This window comes from Bemisia tabaci, chromosome 10 (genome assembly GCF_918797505.1).
Source record: "Bemisia tabaci chromosome 10, PGI_BMITA_v3".
Taxonomy (NCBI): domain Eukaryota; kingdom Metazoa; phylum Arthropoda; class Insecta; order Hemiptera; family Aleyrodidae; genus Bemisia; species Bemisia tabaci.
In genome coordinates this window covers 25,858,243-25,877,795 of record NC_092802.1, presented here as the reverse complement: position 1 = coordinate 25,877,795, position 19,553 = coordinate 25,858,243, and the positions used below count along the sequence as shown (strand labels likewise).

Sequence of the window (19,553 nt, the reverse complement as noted above, 5' to 3'; positions counted from 1 at the left end):
CTGAAGCATAGGTTTAAATGGCATAAAATCGATGTATCGCAATTCACGCCACGCCTTTGTTTTAGTTCAATAAAAAGGGTGCAAAATAGATAAACTAATACGTAGAATCCTGTAACTTTCGAGAGAGAGAGTGAGCGAGGTGTATGAATTTAATATAGAGACTGAAAGCCGTATCGACTATCGATCTCTCTGAATTCTCTATATTATCAATGAGGTCATAATTGAATCTCCCAAGCTGGTAGATTCTGGGAGCAAAGAATAATAATTACAACTGAAACACGAGAATGCCCACCGCAATAAAGTATCAAGCGGCGGGGTTTCGCCTTCAATTTGTCGGGTAGGCTAAAAGCCCGTCGTAAGTAGTAACATAGTCTAAGGAACAGCGATTTTGTTCTGCTCAAAGTAAACTAATCAAGTACAATTTCAGTGTTGAGGATTTTCCAATTATACTGATCATTCCCGTATTTTCACATTTCTTCCTCTCTTTGCTTTTCAATTTTTCCTTTTCTCCTTTCTTATTGTTTTTCCTACATTCCTCAATTTTGTTTAATTTGTTTCTCTTGTGAGGCTATATCAGTGGTAAAAAAGGTCACTAACAGATTCTCACGATAATGAGATTCATATCAGAAAGGGAAATTAAAAATCCCAATATTGTAAAGAGCTAAAAATTTTATGAAAAGTTTCTCCTGGCTGATAGTTGAAATTGATAGACAAAGAATACGTAGGGAGTATAGAGCGATCCTATTGGTTGAAATGGTTGGTTTCCATAGACTAAGGGAGAAGATGATGGACTAACTATAGGGTCCTCGTGAGTTGCCATTTGTCAATCAATTATCTACCTTCTTCGTCCATTGCAACCACCCACTTCCACCAATAGAATCCCTTCATATAACTTTTGTCTTCTTCGTCGGTAGCTTTGTCTATCAATTTCAACAATCAGCCCGCAGATTGGCTGTAAAATTGAAAATATCATATATTTTGACATCCTTGCACTTCTTTAGAAAAAAGAGGCAGAGGTAAAATATTGCTATCTCTTCCATGTAACTGATAGTCACCGTCCAGCGTGTTGCTTGATGTCTACATTCGCTGGCAGGGGCAACAATTTTCAGCAATATCCGCAACCCGAAAATCGCGGTATTCGGAACTGAAATTTTCGGTCCCGGCTGTCGCAATGCGGTGAAGGTACTGGAAGCTTTTCATTATGTACATAATTCTCGGCACTTTTTCCCAAAAAATGTCAGGCCGGTGTGCCCAATTAGCATTTTTCAACAGAAATATCGCGATATTTTGAAGTAAAGTTACGATTTCTTTTACGAATTTTCGACGATAAAATCGCTAGGATTATTAACATCTAAGCGATTATCCTCGATCTTGTCGTAATTTTATTTCGATGAAATCGGAATTTTACCTCGATTTATCAAGATTTATTGTTCGATAATATTGCGATTAATCGCCGTCGACACAGTTGCAATTTTATTGCAATTTTATGTGATGAAAACGCAATTTATCAATTTTTAAACCGATAATATTGCAGTAAATCTATGTCTATAAAATCGCCATACATTTTCCGATCAAATAGCAACTCATTGCGATCGCTGCTATTTTGACGATGTGAGACGCGTTTATACATAAATATAATCTTTAAAAAGAAGGCCTTTGTAATGTAGAATGGCCATAACCTCCGCCAGTTGGATCGCATTTACCAAAAAAGAACCAGCGCACTTACAGTGCTTTCAAAATCGTGCAACTTCTTCTTTACTTTTAAAAATTCTTAAGATATGTACAGAAATAAAATTTACACGATTATTGTCCTTTACAATTCACGAGATTTTTTATGGAAAGCAAAAACTTTTGGGTATTCTTAAAGATTTTTCAAATAATTATGAAAAAGAAACATTTCTAAAACATTGCAACCGCACTGGTTCTTTTTTTGCTAAATGCAATCCAGTTCATCGTTACTTCTTTGAGGTCAGGGTCGGACTGGCTCGCATCTGAGGGCGCAGACCCTTGGCTGGTTAAAGGAGCGTAATGTAATATTTCCTGGTAGGGCATTTCCTACGTGGAGAGGGGCTCAGAAAATTTTAGCAAATCAGCACAAGTTTACGTTAGTTTCAGGTTCAAAGTTTATTGCTCGCACGGAGTAAAAATTGCAAAATTGAACGTGAAGCACAGCATTGAGAGCTCACGCTTCGCGTCATCGCGCCTTCAATTTTTCAGATGCAGCAGTGCAACACGGACGTCTATCAAGTACGAATAGTTGTATCTCTGCGCCGTCGTTAACGAGCATCCTTTCCCTCCCTCTTTTTCCATATTGTGTTTGTTTCCGTTTGTCTTATTCGTAATGGTGCTTCAAGCACTACGTGAGTAATACAGCCGAAGGTAGGAGAGATGTCTCTAGGTCTTTTTTAAACTTTTCTTCCGAATTAAAGCGACGCTTCATTGACAGCATAAATCAGAGCATTGAGAGCTCACGGTTCGCGTCAGCGCGCCCTCAATTTTTCAGATGCAGCACGGACGTCCATCAAGTACGAATAGTTGTATCTCTGCGCCGTCGTTAACGCGCATCCTTTCCCTCGCTTCATTTTCACATTGTGTTTGTTTGCGTTTGTCTTATTTGTAATGTTGCTTCAAACTAGAGCAGAGCATTGCGAGTTCACGACTCACGGCATCGCGTCTTACATTTTTCATATGCAATGTGGACTGGACATCCATCTTGCGCGAATAGTTGTATCGCGTTTACATTTTAGATGTCTCTTATTTTTGAATTTCGAGATAAATTAAGGTCAAGTTTGCCCGAGCTATGCTAATGTGTGTCCTAATCAATAGTCATTTGAAAAGGAGGAAATATGTTCAAACGTCTCTTAAGAGGTCTATGAAGGATGCGTATATGTCTAAAAATCGAACCGACCATCGCCTCAGAGGGAGTTACACATAACAAATGAAGGAGGGGGATGATAAAGCGCCTGTATGTCAAGAAGAAGGTGAAAATTCCACAGAAAATTGTTTAAGCTTCAGAAAGTAGTTCTTGGACCTCTGTTCACCACTATCATGCGTTAAAGCACCTTTCTTAAACTCCTAACTCTCTCTTCTTCCGTTCATTTATGAAATTTTTCTCACATATTCTCGGTCGTATTTTTTTTTTCTTCTTATTTTGCTATCTGTAAGAGGGGCGCGTTTTCGGCGCGCAAAGGGGGCGTATCTGCCAATGGCAGATTGGCCTTATGGCCAGTCCGAGCCTGTTTGAGGTCTAACTTAACAAGCAAAAGAAGTCTAGCTAAATAGAGTGTTAAGTCCAGTTAAAAAGGATGGATATACATCACCTTTGATATTCCAATGGTAGTAAAAGATCTCAAGTTGAGTGTACCAATGCACAAATATTAATTATTCCAAGGATGAGGAGTTTGATGATTAATCCAACGATCCAGTGAGGCGAATAATCTTGTGATTTATTAATTGAATTACGTTGGTACGGTATAGCGATGGTTAACGCGAAACGAAAAGAAAGCATTGGGCAGAATTCACCTCACGATATAACATTTTCGAAATCGAAAATGGAGGGTGTGGATTATAATGTACACAAATTTTGATTGAATATCATCGCTCCGTCGATAAATATAATGTGCAATTGTGCGCTCTTCATTATTTTTTCCGCGATCCACAGAAGAGCTGAACTTGTGACTTTTATTAAACAAAAAAAAATTTTAACCCCAAGGAAATGACGCGGAAGTTTTTGAACCGGAATTTGTAAGCATATATCGGATTCGAATTCGATTACAAGGTGAAAATTCGACACTTTTAGTTCTAGGACCGGTTTGAAAACGAAATTTTGAACACTGAAAGGGTTCTAGATCACTTTTCCGGTGGAGATATTTAAATCAACTAAATGAACGAATCAAACAAGACCGCACAGCGTGTATCGCGCCTCATAACACTGATTTTCACGAATACGAAACCAGTAAAAACAGGGGGGAAAAATCAAGAACTCCGATTCTTATCGAGTGTCGAACAATTAGAATCTCATGATGGTATACTTCATGTTCTGATTGTGAATATCAAATGGTTTTGTGCGAAATTTTCGATGATCGAGGAAAATCACTGAAGTCACCGCATAAGATACTATGGATTAAACAAAATTCGAATATCATTCAAACTTTCTGTTTTGAAAAAAACGGCGAATGTCAAACCGAACTGAACCGCGGTGGGAAAATTGGCAAAAAATGTGCCAAACCTGATTGTATTCAAGGGAACCGGCATCGCACCACAAACACGAGTCGAAAATCGAGTATCATTCAAACTTTCTGTTCTGAAAAAACCGCGAGTGGCAAACCGGACCGAACCGAACCGCACTGAGACGGGAAAATCGGCAAAAAATGTGCCAAACCTGATTGTATTTCAGGGAACTGGAACCACACCACAAACACGAGTCTAAAATTCGAATATCATTCACACTTTTTGTTTTGAAAAAAACGGCGAATGGTAGACCGGACCGAGACGGGAAAATTTGCAAAAAATGTGCTAAACCTGATTGTATTCAAGGGAAGCGGCACCGCACCGCAAAAACGAGTCGAAAATTGAATATCATTCACACTTTTTGTTTTGAAAAAAACGGCGAATGGTAGACCGGACCGAGACGGGAAAAGTTGCAAAAAATGTGCCAAACCTGATTGTATTCAGGGGAACCGGAACCGCACCACGAACACGAGTCGAAAACCGAATATCATTCACACTTTCTGTTATGAAAAACACCGAATGGCAAACCGAACTGAATAAGGGCGGGAAAATTTGTGCGAATGAGGGAACTCGTTGAAAACGGCGGGAAATGTCGCTGAGGGGTGAACTCGAGTCCGATCCCAGATCGGCGGCGGATAAGCGACTGACCAGGGAAAACTTGATAAGCGAGTCACCTGTTGATTGGTGGCGCGCGCGCATGCCCGATCACGGGGAAACCCGGGGGCGCGGCCAAAGGCCACCACCGTGACGTCACCCCAAGGTCGGGGTGGCCGCGGGTCGCGGGCCGCCCGCATGTCCGACGCACCTCCCCAAAGCTCCCGTGCTGAGGAAGAACGCCGTATGAACATTCGAGAGTTGCCAAATTTCCCCTCAGAGAGTAGTTATTTTTGATGAAAGTTATGAATATTTGGACCGCGTTATACAGAAAGGAATCAAGCCACATCAGCTGTTGCCAAATTTAACTGGGCAATTTAATTTTTTACATGAAAACGGTTGTGTGGATTTTCGTGCAAATTTCAGTGAAAATTCTCCGTGGTGCGAAGCAAATTCCTTAAAATTTTCAAAGAAATCCGAACAACCGTTCTCTCGTAAAAAATTTAATTGCCTAGTTAAACTTGGCAATCGCTGATGTGGCTTGGTTCCTTTCTGTTAAACTCGGTCCATTTTTCCTTGAAATTTTCAGGAACTTTACACGGAGAAAAAAACCTCGTGCGCGGGACCCGAAGTTTAGGTCATATGGATCTTTAAAGTTTTCGGATTGAGCATCTGGACATTTTAGGTCCAGCTGCTGAAGTTTGGATCACACGTCTGAAACTTCAGTTCTTACATCTGAAGTACTTCGGTTTTCACATCCGAAAAACTTCGGTTCTCACATCTGAAGTACTTCAGATGTAAGAGCTGAAGTTTCAGATGTGTGATCCGAACCTTGACAGCTAGACCTTAAGTGTTCGGATGCTCAATCTGAAAACTTCAGAGATCCATATGGCCTAAATTTCGGGTCCCACGCACGAGGTTTTTTTCTCCGTGTAGGTGAAATTGCCAACGAAATTACCTAAAAAATGTAAATAAAAATATTTACAAATTTTCTCGAAAATTCGTGATTTATTAAAGGAAATTTGGCAACGCGTGAAGGTTCATACGACGTTTTTCCTTAGCACGGCAGAAAGGATGCCCATCACGCCAATTTGTCAAATAATCACGTCCAAGAGATCTGCCGCGATTGCGAAGAGAGCAGTAAGTGTCAAATTTTCGAAATCGAGATTCCCTCAAATTTCGTCCAGACTCTTTTAGATGAAATCACTGAAATTGCTAAAACAGTAGCATTTGTAATTGTATCAAAACGAGACATATGAGGAAGCCGCAAGTGCCCAAAAAATGACGTATTTTCAGGCAAGACAGCAGTACTAGCGTGCTATAAGTAAGGAAGAACCCCGTAAATTCATCAAGATTTTCCCTAGTTTTTTGGAACTCAACACGTTATAAAATAAAAACTGTTTTAACCATGCACCTAAAATTTTCAGGTAAGTTCTTTATAGGATTTGTGAAAGAATTGAAAAATTGTGAAAAAATTGTCCTAATCCCAGGGTACACAAATTTTTCTGCTATCATACATTGTTTCCAAAAAATATAAAATGGCGTTTACGGCGTTTTTGCGTTTCACGGCAGAGTAAGTGACAACATTCCTCCAGGAAACGGTGCTTTCAAATATAGTGCCACCCTCTTCTGCGAATTTCTAACCTGAAAATGTGTTTGTTTTGTGTCCAAAACGCATCCACGAAAGCATGCAGAAGATAGCACTTATGGCTGCCTTGCCTAACGATAACTTATCATGAAAATGAAAAATACTCTCTCTGTGTAATTAAAATAATATCAGTCGATTTTTAATAATCCAAATAAAATCTAGGAGTCTTTTGGGCGATTAGCAGCGATTTGACAAAGATAGGAGGCTTTTTTCTATAAAATTTTTCGGTCAGAAGCTCCTGAGCCCGTTTTCTCAAAACTTCATATTTGCACTTGCTGTTCTCTTTGCTATCATGGCAGACTTTGTCAGATAGTCATGTCCGAGGGATGGAATTAAGGGCTCAGCGAGCAGACAAAAAGCGTATTTTCGCGTCCAAAATAATAAACCAATTCCATGAAATGTGTGAACTGAAAATATGCGTTCTATTATTACGTAATCTACCTGAGGGTAGGGGAGCGGAGTTAAATCTGCAATGAAGTGCGTCAAGAGGTGGAGAATAGGACTGAAGCTCAGTATTAGATAACCATCAAAATTTGATCCTTAATTTTTTAGGGAAAAGAAACTTTTCTGAAACTGATGGATAGACAGTACTCTTGTGGATAATCACTGAAAAAATGATAAATGGAGGTATTTTCCGCTGAAACAGTACGCAAGATCCATCTTAAAGCTTCGTATTTGAACGTATTTATGCTAAAAGGAACTATGTTACACGCAACCCCTATGCACATAGTTCTTTTTAGCATTAATACGTCCATTTGAACTTACTGCTCTTTTTAGTAACACGGCAGCATTTCGTCATCTCCCCAGTGGGTGAAGGTACCTTCATTCCAAGGTTGCAAAATATACTCCAGCAATTTAATTTTTCTCAAGAATATTGCGGTATAATTTTTGTCCAACATTTTATTGACTTTTGGGTGTTGTCGGAGGATAAATTTGTGAAATTTTCCGTCAGAGACGCTCAATAGTTTTCTAGTTAAAAAACAATTTTCGAGTGGAAATTTTGCAAATTAGAAGTGCAGTTACGTCACTGAAAAAAAATTCTCGGCGTTTTTAGCAAGGTCCGTTGGTACCTTTACCATCTCAGTTGTTTTACCAATTATTGGTAATTTTACCAAGACAGACTGGTAAGCTTACCTAAAAACCGGTATTTTTACTGTTTTTTTTTTCAGGTAAGAATACTACTTTTATTGGTAATCAATTCCCGGTAACTTGGCCATTTTATCTCGGTAATTCTACCACAGTTGATAAAAAATATTGGCGTTTTTACCGGGGTCCAGTAAAATTACCGAGAAAGTCAATAATTTTACCGAGATTTCTTGGTAAAATTACCGATTCCATAAGTGGTAATTTTACCAAGAAAAAACTGGGATTAAATAAAACCCTGAATTCTTGGTAATTTTACCCTTTTCTTAGTAAATACTCCGAGATTTTTTTTTCAGTGGTTCTTCCGGGAAACGACGAATTTTGTGCACAGCGTGTACACAGACACAACCCTCTACTCAGAGTCTAATTTTTATAATGTCCTTTTGGAGACACTAACCAAGAGGGTATGGCTGAGAATTTGCCATAGAAAGACGGATGATCTACAAGTCCATCTTCAACATGTTGGTACAGGGTGTCTGCATAGAAGCTGTTATCATTTGAAAAGATATTCGGCTGACATTGAGGTTTAAGTCCGGGAGCGGAGGGTGTAATGCAAAGATTATTGAAGTTGCGTGTGTTGCGAGCCAATTGGTGCATTTGCTGTCTCGAACTTTGGTACTCTGCGCACCGCCACTGCGCGTTCGCCATCGCTTCAAAAAGGAGAGAAAGCACCGATGACTCTGATAGAGAAACATTCCAAAATTGGGACACGTGTTGATGAAACAAGATTTTATGATGTACGTTACAAACATCTATAGATTCATAGCCCAGCAAATTGAAAACATTCCAAAATTCAACTCGACCACTGAAATTGAGTGTAGGTAGTCCATAATATTAATTTTTTTTTCAGGCTCAGGTCGTTTTTCTGCTGAACGTACCTGTGTTTTAAATTTTAGGACTTTCCACGTGCAAAAGTACATGGAAAATATCGTTGAAATTTTCAGAACAGTGGCATTTCTTTTGGCATCTGAGAAAAGAAATTGTCGACCGTGATGCAAAGCATATTTTTTCAAAAAGACGAATGGTTCGAGAGTAGGATCTCTAGGGATAAATACCAAGAACTGGAGTAAAAAAAGGTCATAAATTGATCATTTTAAAAAACAAATAAAACAATGTTTTGAACCGTCATCGACTTCATTGCCAGTTGCAAAAGTCAAAGAGATACTTAAAAGCTCTTGCCTCGCAACGTTGTCCTTAGCATTGCGTATTATGGTGGAATACGAGGGTCATCCAAAAAGTAAGTTCACCCCTTTCATATTTCCGAAACTAAAAGGGTTAAATCAAATCGGTAAAAAAGAACTTCTTACTTATATTTTCAGCTCTCCATAGGTACCAAGATTTTTAAATTTGGACCACTGGTTGCCGAGATATTCGATTTTTACGTGAACAACTCCCGACCAGTTTCGTCCACCAAACGACGCGCTGCGATTCCCGTCACGCTACCTGAATTGACTGTGTTCCCCACACATCTACGTACGTAGGAATAACCAACTCAAATATTTAGAGATTACCTTTAAAACAATCTTACCCTATTTTTCGACGTAATTTCCGTTTCTATTGATGCATTTTTCATAGCATTTCTGAAGCTTCTTAATGCCGTTCTCAAAGAACACTTTTGGTTGACTCTTGAACCAGCCATTGACTGCTTCAATCACCTGCTGATCGTTCTCGAAGTGCTGGCCACCTAGGTGCTTCTTGAGTTGCGGAAAAAGATGATAGTCACTTAGGGCAAGGCCTGGAGAGTATGGAGGATGTGGTGACATCACCCACGCAAAGTCCAACAAATTTTGGGTCTCTTTTGCCGTGTGACGTCTGGCATTATCGTGCAGGAATAGGGGACCACGAGACCAGAGACCCGGTCGCTTGTTTTTTATTGCCAATCGCAACGAATTCAATATTCCACATTACCGTGGTGCATTGATTGTACACCCTTTCTCCAAATAATGGACGAGAAGTACTTCTTTAGAGTCCCAGAAGACAAAAGCGACGCGACAGCGCGCGGTGCATCTCATATTAGCGCGTCGTTTGGTGGACGGAACTGGCCGGGAGTTGTTCACGTAAAAATCGAATATCTCTGCAACCAGTGGTCCAAATTTAAAAATCTTGGTACCTATGGAGAGCTGAAGATATAAGTAAGAAGTTTCTTTTTACCGATTTGATTTATCCCTTTTAGTTTTGGAAATATGAAAGGGGTGAACTTACTTTTTGGATGACCCTCGTAAAACTTCTAACCTTTTTTTTCTATAGATTCACACTTGGTGCAACTTGGTGCGTTTCGGTTAGAAACCGTCAACATTTTTCTCCATAAGACTCTTCTTCCTCATTAAGAATATTCTCCACTATTTAGAGCCAGTTTAATTCCTCTTAATATGTAATTTTCCCAGAATTACCGCTTACAGTGAAGTGCAACTGGTTAGCACCGAGGCTATCCAGCAGGCTGATAACTCACATTTCATTTCCTCCCATAAACCACGAAGAGACTTTTTGCTGCATGAATTCGGTCACTTGCGTGTTGCGCCGAAGGATTTATTTAGAGTACCCTCATGGAGAGAGTATATGACACCCTGAAGGGTCAACTTCTATGAGCTTGGGCATCTTCAGCCATCGTGCTGCTGGGCTAAGGAAACACGCCGTATGAATATTCGAGAGATGCCAAATTCCCCCATATAAAACATTTTCTTATTAGGAAAGTTATGCATATTATTCTTTGAATTTTCTGATATTTTAGATAAAATTTCGTGCAAGATTGTCTGAAAAATTTGAAAAAAAAATATTCACAATTTTCTAAGTAAACCCGTTTTATTTTGAGGCCAATATGGCAACGCCCTATGGCTCATACGGCGTTTTTTCTCAGCGGACAATGCATACAGATTATTCAAAATTGCAGATAATGCAGTTGTATGTGCTTGCATTATAGTGAACTTCTTTGAAATTATATAAGCACGAGTATAGTCTTAGTTTCGAAATGTTTGTATCATCACATTCGGAAAAATCTTTTTAACTTGTGATCTACTGTGACAAGTTTGGTATGACGTCTGCGGTGGGCGCTACAACGTCAAAGTTTGGCAACAAGCCCCTCTTTCTACCGAGAGTTGCTGCCATTTTTTTTATCCTAAAGCTCTCCACGAGGCCCAGATTTTGAGCTCATTGGCGGACTCAGCAAGTTGGCAACATTGTTATTCCTCCACTTAAACATATGGAAATGTATCGATTCTCGGAGGTGCCAGGTGCTCCGACAAGAATCGATTCTTCAACACAGGTTTAAATAGAGGAAATCCAGAGCTGCCTACCTGCTAAATCCGCCTCTGTTTGGGCTCGGCCATACTGCCATTCTAAGGAAACACGCCGTATGAACCTTCAGGCGTTGCCAAATTGTCTTTGATGAAACACGAATTCCCTGGTAAACTTATGAATATTTGTCTTCCGATTTTTCAGAGAATTTAGTTAGTATTTTGATCGAAAGTTCCTGAAAATGTCGAGGAAAAATATTCATGACTCTCCTCAAAAATAAACATTTTATCGAAGGAAATGCGGCAACTCTCGAATGTTCATACGGCGTTTTTCCTCAGCATGACAGCCTAAGGAAGTTATCAGCAGCACCTCTTACATCAGACGACAGCCGATAGATTAGTAAATAAATCAAACGATACCCAGACCATAAAACCTCATCTCATCTCAATCTTATCTTAATCCATTGACAGCGTCAAAGGCACAGTAATCAGGTCTATGACCTGCCATAAAACTACGTACTTTCGCTCAACTTAAGTGCGCGTACTGCGAAGTAGTCGAATGGGACTCACTTGTGAACATGCTAAAAGGAACTATGCTACATGCAATCCCTGTGCACATAGTTTCTTTTAGCTTAAATAAGTTCTTGTGTCGGTATAGCTGATAAATCATTTCGGGCTGTCGATCGTGCGTCCGAAATTCTTACATAAAACTCTGGATTAGAAATTAAGACTTCCACTATTTGGTGAGTTTTGGCGCGGCACGCTCTTCAGATATCATAAGCGCGTGAATACTTAAAAAACGGATGATATAATTCCACCAATAAGAGTAAGATTGTTAGAAACGATCCAGGTGGCACGTGATGAGTTTTATTGGGCACGAACGATTGTTACTTGCGGTAACACCACAATTATTTGACTTTGTCACTCGATGCATTCCACTTCAGGCTTTGTGTAAACTCCTCCTCCTCTTAAAGCACGGGGAAAAAGGCTTAATGCTTATGCCGAGACAAAGGTGGATCCAGCAATTTGGCAACACCCAAATCCCTAAATTTAACCCTATGTGTAATAATCGATTCTTGTCGGAGCACCTGGCCCCTTCGAGAATCGATACATTTCCATAGGTTTAAATGGAGAAGAACAATGTGGCCAAATCTGCTGTATCTGCCAAAGTGCCGAGAAAGGTACACTGGAAAAAAAAACACATTGGATCTAGAGTCCAGACTCTTGAAAACATTGACAAGAAAGAATACTCTTGATTCAATCAGATTTAAGCTGAAATCAAAAGGAAATCCGCTCGAATTAAGAGGCTTGGTTCTTGATTTAAGCAAAAATCCGATTCACAAACTATCTATCTATCTATCACAAACTACCACACTGGAAAAAAACACCTTGGATCTAGAGTCCAGACTCTTGAAAACATTGACAAGAAAAAATACTCTTGATTCACTCGGATTTTTGCTTGAATCAAAACGAAATCCGCTTAAATTAAGAGGCTTGGTTCTTGATTTAAGCTAGATTCTGATTGAATCAAGAGTATTTTTTCTTGTCGATGTTTTTAAGAGTCTGGACTTTAGATCCAATGTGTTTTTTTTCCAGTGTACGGGTCAAATGTCATCACCTATATTTTCGATAAATGTACGATACAATTAATGTCAATCAATGTAGGGCTCAGGATTTCATCGTTTTTTTACATTTTTATCGTAACATTTCCGACTGAAAATGACTCAGTTTTGAGTCGAAACGTCTCGGTTTTTTTTTAATTGTGTATTTTAGCCTTGTTTTCCGATTTTTCCCCTTGTTTTTCTACTGTTACGATGCAATTAATAGACCCCGCACTGCTATTTTGCCTACAGTGTAAAAGTTACTTGCAGAAGTTACGGAAAAACACTGATGACGTTCGAATGCAACTATTCGTGCTCGATGGATGTCCGTGTTGCAGATCTGAAAAAATGAAGGCGCTTTGATTTATTTTCTTGTCCCCACAGTGATGTAAGTGCGGCGCACCGGACAGTATCGTTGTTTAAAGTGCGAAACCACGAATCTCCGTTTGCGACGTTGCAGACTTCATGTTATACTTAATTTTTTCTTTGGAAACTAGTCAACTAAATCTTTATTCCGTAGAAATTTCACGCTATATTGCGGACTTGTTTCTCTTCATTAAAGCAAAAAAGGATCGGAGATTTTGAAACACCGCGATAGAGATACGAGGTTTTGCACTTTAACTAACGATGTATTATAGGGATCCCTTTGCTATCATGCCTAGCTATTGTGAAAGTTACTTTCGGAAAGTCTACTCTCAGATTAATTCGCCGAATAATAACTCATGACAAAGCAGCTGACCACTAGGTTTAGCAATCCAAACCTAATTTGCAAAAACTTGCGTAGGAAAGTGCTCACCCCAACATGCATCGGTCATCATTATGCGAATTTCATTTGATTGTTTGCTCAACAACTTGCTCATCAATCATCAGAAATCGAAAAATGGCGTTGACCTCCGAACTTAACTTTTGCCACGTCCTATTACACTGCTTGAATTTTTGAGGGGTTTCCAGAATCTACTTTTTATTACCGAAAATCTAGGTGATGCCATTTTAGGACCTACCTTCAGAGGCACCTCGAACACTCAAGTTGCAGAAATGAAGGACCTCTCCAGTAGCCGATGACACCTGTTACTCAATATTAAAAATGTTACAGGTAGCGAGGTCAAAAAATTCAAAAATCAAGGATTCCTCTGCCGTCGACGAGCAAATGCATACAAAGCAAATATTCTCGAAAAATCTCGGACACCTATCCCAAGGATCTCCGACGACGGAAAAGATTAGGAATACATAACAAATCACGTGAAAGGTTTGAATCATTCAAGAGTTTGATCCCTCATCGATTCAAAAATATACAAATAGCCCCTCGCACGCCAACGTAACTAATCTTCTCAAAAAAACACAACATTCATTCAGTGCTCGGGATGACAGTTAGCTACCTTTGGAGGGGAGCGTCATAGTTTCATCTTTCCATCCGATCTTCCTATTTTTTCAATGAAGGCGAGCCGTGAGCTAATAATACTTACTATGCAGCCCTGTCATACAGGGTGATCCAAAATCTTGCATCATCCGCGTAACCCCTAAGGTTCTCACCCCTTTTCAGGGTAGTCCCTTCCAGAATTTAGGGGGCTCTTTAAAGTCGTTGCCTTTGACTTCACTGGGAAAAACGCATTGAATCTAGAGTCCAGACTCTTAAAAACATCGACAAGAAAAAATACTTTTGATTCAATCAGATTTAAGCTTAAATCGAGAACCAAGCCTCTTAATTTGAGCGGATTTCTTTTTGATTTGAGCTTAAATCTGATTGAATCAAGAGTCCTTTTTCTTGTCAATGTTTTCAAGAGTCTGGACTCTAGATCCAATGTGGTTTTTTTATCCAGTGTTCGGAACATTCATATAATGGGTCAGTTGCGCTGATCACGGAATGCTTGATTTTTTAGTTAAGCTAAAAATAATCAGATCTGTCCAAACAGTAACTTTCTACGTTCAGTATATTAATCAAGAAATGACGCTTGGAAAAACTCTGTTTATGACGTCATCCACCTTCCTTCGCAATTGTTCAGCAAACGGGGAGAGCCCGGAAAATAGCTAAAAAAATTATATTCAATGAAAAATATTATCGTCTCTCTTGTTCAGGTGGTGGACTTACGTAAAACTGGCGCAACCTTTCCTCCCTCCCTTGAAGACAAGCTCACAATTGGACTTTATCCCACCCCCTATCCCCCAAAGTGGCTTACGCAATACTTGAACGGCCGCATATAGATTGAGTCCATCCGTTCAGATGAAGTCCGGCGGAGACATTGGTCCGCTGTTTCCAAGAAAGACGGGGTTTGACAAACCCGTCATAATTTTTCGAATATAAAAAAATACGCGGGTAACAATTACTCCGCGAAACCTGTCAATATTCGACTCGAAAACAAGGGCACCGCTTAAACTTGCTCCAGTTTCACTACCCATGGAAAACTCTCAGGCTTCAATCGCGATCCTGGCGTCCGCCCGCACTGTCTTGATCGGTCCCTGAATTTCCGCCAACCGGAGTGGATTTTTCCCCGATACTCCATTCAGGGCTTTTGTGGGTCACTCGCAGTGCCTCGCAAAACGATGCTTCAAGGACTTCCGTGTTTGTGTCGGTCACAATAGAAATTATCAGGCTTCAGTTTTTTCTCTTATTTCCGGTAGCAACAAACGCTTGCTGGAAACTTATGAAAAACTTAAGGTTAAAAAGGCACAGTAATTAAACTTGTTTGTCTGTCCGTCTCCCACACTTTGCAGAATTTGTTCCGTGCCGAACGCGCGAAAATTCATGGAACGTGAAGTGGTGTAAAAGTAAAATATGCTAGGGATGAATGTAAAAAGATTTTATAAGTGAACAAAACCAAAGAACTTGTGATGAATGAGACGCAATTTTATGGCTTTATCAAAGTTAAATGCGCGTAATAATTTATTTATGAGTGTAAGGGAGTGTATTAAAAGTTGTCTCCTATTCTTTACTAACTTTTTCCGCCTTTACCAGTTGTCATAAGTTTTACACGTGGAACAGTTGCAAAAAGCGCAGGAAAATGGACATGTGTTATGATTGATGCTCCGCATCCTGTGACAAGATATATAATAATTAAACAAATTAAACAGCGGTTAACACAGCTAATTTTCACGAAAAAAACAACCAACACATTGAACGCTTACCAAACTTTATCGAACTTAAAGCGCTGGATTGGTTTCACCGATGCTTGTTTAAAGTTTTTTTTTTTTTTTTTTTTTTTTTTTTTTTTTTTTTTTTTTTTGGGACTGTGTTATTAAAATTTCTTTCGTAACAACATTGTCCTCTCTTTGAAAAGTACAGCTAAGTACTACCTTTTAAGATTTTACAATTTTTTACTGTTTTTTCAACTGAGGAAGGCTGAGTTTTCGGCCGAAACGTTTTGATAGTAGTTTTAGTGAAAATTAGCCTTGTTACCTGTGTAATTGCGCTGTGTAATTTGTTTCATTCTTGAAAAAACGAACAATTAAACATATTTTATTCCGAACATTTTATATGCATTGCGTCTTACATGCACACATTGGAAGTATCCTGAAATCTTGGAACGAGACCTTTCGTTTGAACCATCTTTACAACCATTTCAATGTTAGGGTCATTTCAATGACCATGTTAGGAAAAATTGATGTGGGCCCGCTCCCTCCGACTAATAGGGAGTCGCATGGCCCAAGTAGCAGTCATCGCGATAAATAGCGATTTTATCGGTTGATTATCGCCATAATATCGGTAGCAATTTATCACAATATTATCGAATAAAAAATTGCGATTTATGGTCATGGTCTAATATTAAATCGCTATTCATCGCAATTTTTTGTTCAATAAAATCGAGATTAAATCGCCATTCATCGCGATTTTTGTTGCGATAATATCGCGATAAATTGCCGGGCGCTAAAATCGCGATTTTATTGCAACAAGATCGAGAATAATCGCTCAGATGTTGATGATCTCAGCAATTTTATCGCCGAAAAAATCGCAACAAATCGCGATTTTCCCGTTGAAAAATGCTACTTAGGTATGGTAACTAAAAATCTGAGGTGTCAAACCTTAATCCATCGGGGCTCTTGGACTGACATTCCAGTTGCACAAAATAATTAAGACGACATGTTTGCAACAAGCAATAAGATTTCAAACGGAGATCTTCCACGTTTGTGCCGTGTTGCATTGCTTCATATCAAGCGTTGAGCTGTTCTGATGACGTATCCGAACTGCATCGGAAGAAAAAATGCACCGTGTGTTTCTTCACCGAACCAAGATTTATACGGCTGCCATTGTTGAGGCGCAGATTAGCGGAGATTTTTTTATACATTAAAGCCTCTAATCTAATTGCTCATGGACGAGCCGTCGGTTCGCGGCGTAGTCCGGCCGTAAACGCTATCATGCCCAGAACGAGGAAAACGAGGATTTTCATTAAAACGGCGAGAAAACATTTGCAACGTGTAGTTTAGGAGGTAAATGAAAAATTGTTGGAAATCCGACAAAGACTCTGGGTATAATGGGCCATTCTCGATTTTCCCAGCAAGGGCTTTATTCATCTTGTTCAAGCTAAAGTTCTTTGGGAACCACAAAAAAAAAAAAAAAAAAAAAAAAAAAAAAAAAAAAAAAAAAAATTACTTCGGTTAAGTATTAAAGTAGCTTAAATGGACGGCGTCTAGCAAAAAGGAACCAAGCCACGCCAGCTATTGCCAAAAATTGGGAAATTTAATTTTTTACTTGATGACGGTTGTGCGGTTTTTTCCGTAAATTTCAGCGAATTTTCTGCATAATACGCAGGAAATTCCTTAAAAATTTAAAATGAAAATCCATACAATCGTGCTCTTTTAGGAAATTGAATTGCTCGGTGAAATTTGCGGGAATAGCTTATGCGGCTTGGTTAGTTTCTTCTGAACGCGGTCCGACTAAGCAGCATCATTCTTGATTTAAGAAATAACATTAAAATATTAAAATTTAAAAAGTTAAATTTTTCCCCCCTGTACATCATGCCCGATTTCAGTGGCGAGGCGTTCATGATCAATTATCGATATTTCCCCATTTGAAGATATTGTAATGAATCGAGTATTAAGGTGTTCGTTGCCTGTGTATCGGTCCTTTCCATAAGTTTAAATGACAGATCGATCGATATATCGCAAAGCACGCCACGTCACTGTCTGATTTCTCCCAATGACTCGCTCTACCATCCGCCGCACAATAGGATGAGTCAATGTAAGAAGTCGGACAAAATTTTGAAACTTTAAAAGCTCATAACTCCATTATTACAAAACGTGGAGGTCCTAAAAGCGGTACAATTAGTTTTCTCGTAACCTTTACTACACGGAGAAAAAAACTTCGTGCATGGGACCCGAAGTTGAGGTCATGGATCTCTGATGAAGTTTTCGAATTACGCATCCGAAAACTTGAGGTCCAACTGCCGAAGTTTGGGTCAGACTTCTGAAGTACTTCACTGGAAAAAAAACACATGTAGAGTCCAGACTCTTGAAAACATTGACAAGAAAAAATACTCTTGATTCAATCGGATTTTTGCTTTAATCAAAACGAAATCCGCTTAAATTAAGAGGCTTGGTTCTTGATTTAAGTTAGATTCTGATTGAATCAAGAGTACTTTTTCTTGTCGATGTTTTTAAGAGTCTGGACTCTAGATCCAATGTGTTTTTTTTCCAGTGTTCGGTATTTACCGAAGGGTTCAGGTTACACATCTGAAGTACTTCGGTACATACCAAGAGCTTCAGATGTCTGACCCGAACTTCGGCAGTTTGAGTTGGACCTCAAGTTTTCGGATGCGTAATCCGAAAACTTCAGAGATCCATATGACCTCAACTTCGGGTCCCATGCACGAAGTTTTTCTCTCCGTGTAGATTAAGCACCCCTCGAGTTTTAAAATCTTATGAAATAAACATCTAAATTTGTAGTTCCTGTCAAAAAATTCATGTCCGTCCTCTTTCATTGACCCGATCCACTGTGCGCCGCCGGTAAAAAGAGCCCGTCGAGCACTATCAGAACATGAAATCGTTTTTTGTTTGCTCAGGCTCTTGTAAGAACAAGACGCACATCGCGCGGTGCTCATATCAGACACCCGGGAGTGCCCCACTATCGTGCATTGTCTCGTGAATAAACTTATTGATAAAAAGGAGGAAAAGTTACCAGGTTCTCGTTGCTCCTTTAATATAAACCTCTTCAGAATATTACGAGGGTGAAATTGCTGTCAATTCTGAGTAATCAATGTGTGCGAAAAAAATTGACACTTTTTTCGCGTGAACGGCGACGAGATGCTCCCATGACGAGGTGGTTATAGCTATATCGAGAAATTATGTTAAGTTAGGTCGTGGGTTATGATTGTGAATGGCTGGAATTGGTTAGATGATTAGCTTCGCCTTCAAGCGATGGGATAGGCAATTATGTAGGAGAGCCTTCCATGGTATACAGAAAGCTAAAAATCGCTATTGAACCTGTATTATTTTCCAAATCGGAAACAAGGAGTGCTTTGCGATATCGATTGTTCCGTATTACTAGGTAAAAATCGATTATAGGTGTCGCTGCGAACACCTGCATCGACTCCAGGAAAGGCAATCATCGATAATCGCAAGCCGCACGCATGATCGGAAACGGGAACGGACGGGAAAAGGGAAGAATCGAAGTATTTCATTGGAAATACCAATTTTTGGCCATTTCAAGGGAAACGGGTGACCGTCCGATTTTGCGGTTTTCTTTTTTCGGTTCAGTATACCTTGTACCAGCAAAGTTATATAAATATTCAAGCGTTATTCAGGTCGAAAAATATAAATTTTTCAGGGCAGACTATGAAAAATCAGTATCTGAAAGTCGGTGAGAACGAAAACACACCAACTCGGAAATTTTTAAACGCTTATTAATTCTCTGTCATCGAACAAGGTGTATCGATTTCAACTTGGTGCTTTACAAAGACTCTAAGTACTTGTCCTTCGGCACCAAAAAGGTTTTTCTTAAACTAACTTCTTCGCCCGCTGCGCAGTTTTAGGTGTTTCCTGAACAATTTTTTTTCCGAGTTGGTGTGTTTTCAAACTCACTGATTCAATTGCAGACCCTCATTATTGGCACAATTATTAGCAGGGAAAAAGAGGCCGTCTAGACACCAAGTCTGCGCGTTCGACTCACTTTCACATCGA

General features: G+C 39.4%; 1 protein-coding gene across 11 annotated transcripts in view; it reads right to left on the bottom strand.

Moving 5' to 3' along the window:
* Nucleotides 1-19,553, bottom strand: part of cyc (basic helix-loop-helix ARNT-like protein cyc) — a 154,291-nt gene that overhangs the window by 73,231 nt on the left and 61,507 nt on the right. For 5 of the 11 annotated variants that reach the window (XM_072305548.1, XM_072305546.1, XM_072305558.1 and 2 more), the window contains exon 2: nucleotides 8,013-8,295. The exons of 4 other annotated variants lie outside the window; for them this stretch is intronic. In XM_072305548.1, coding sequence (XP_072161649.1) covers nucleotides 8,013-8,263 — 251 coding nt within the window. In that variant the 5' untranslated portion in view covers nucleotides 8,264-8,295. Of the gene's footprint in view, nucleotides 1-3,320; nucleotides 4,850-8,012; nucleotides 8,296-19,553 lie in introns of those variants that run through there. 2 more of the 11 variants (XM_072305553.1, XM_072305552.1) reach the window with 2 other exon arrangements.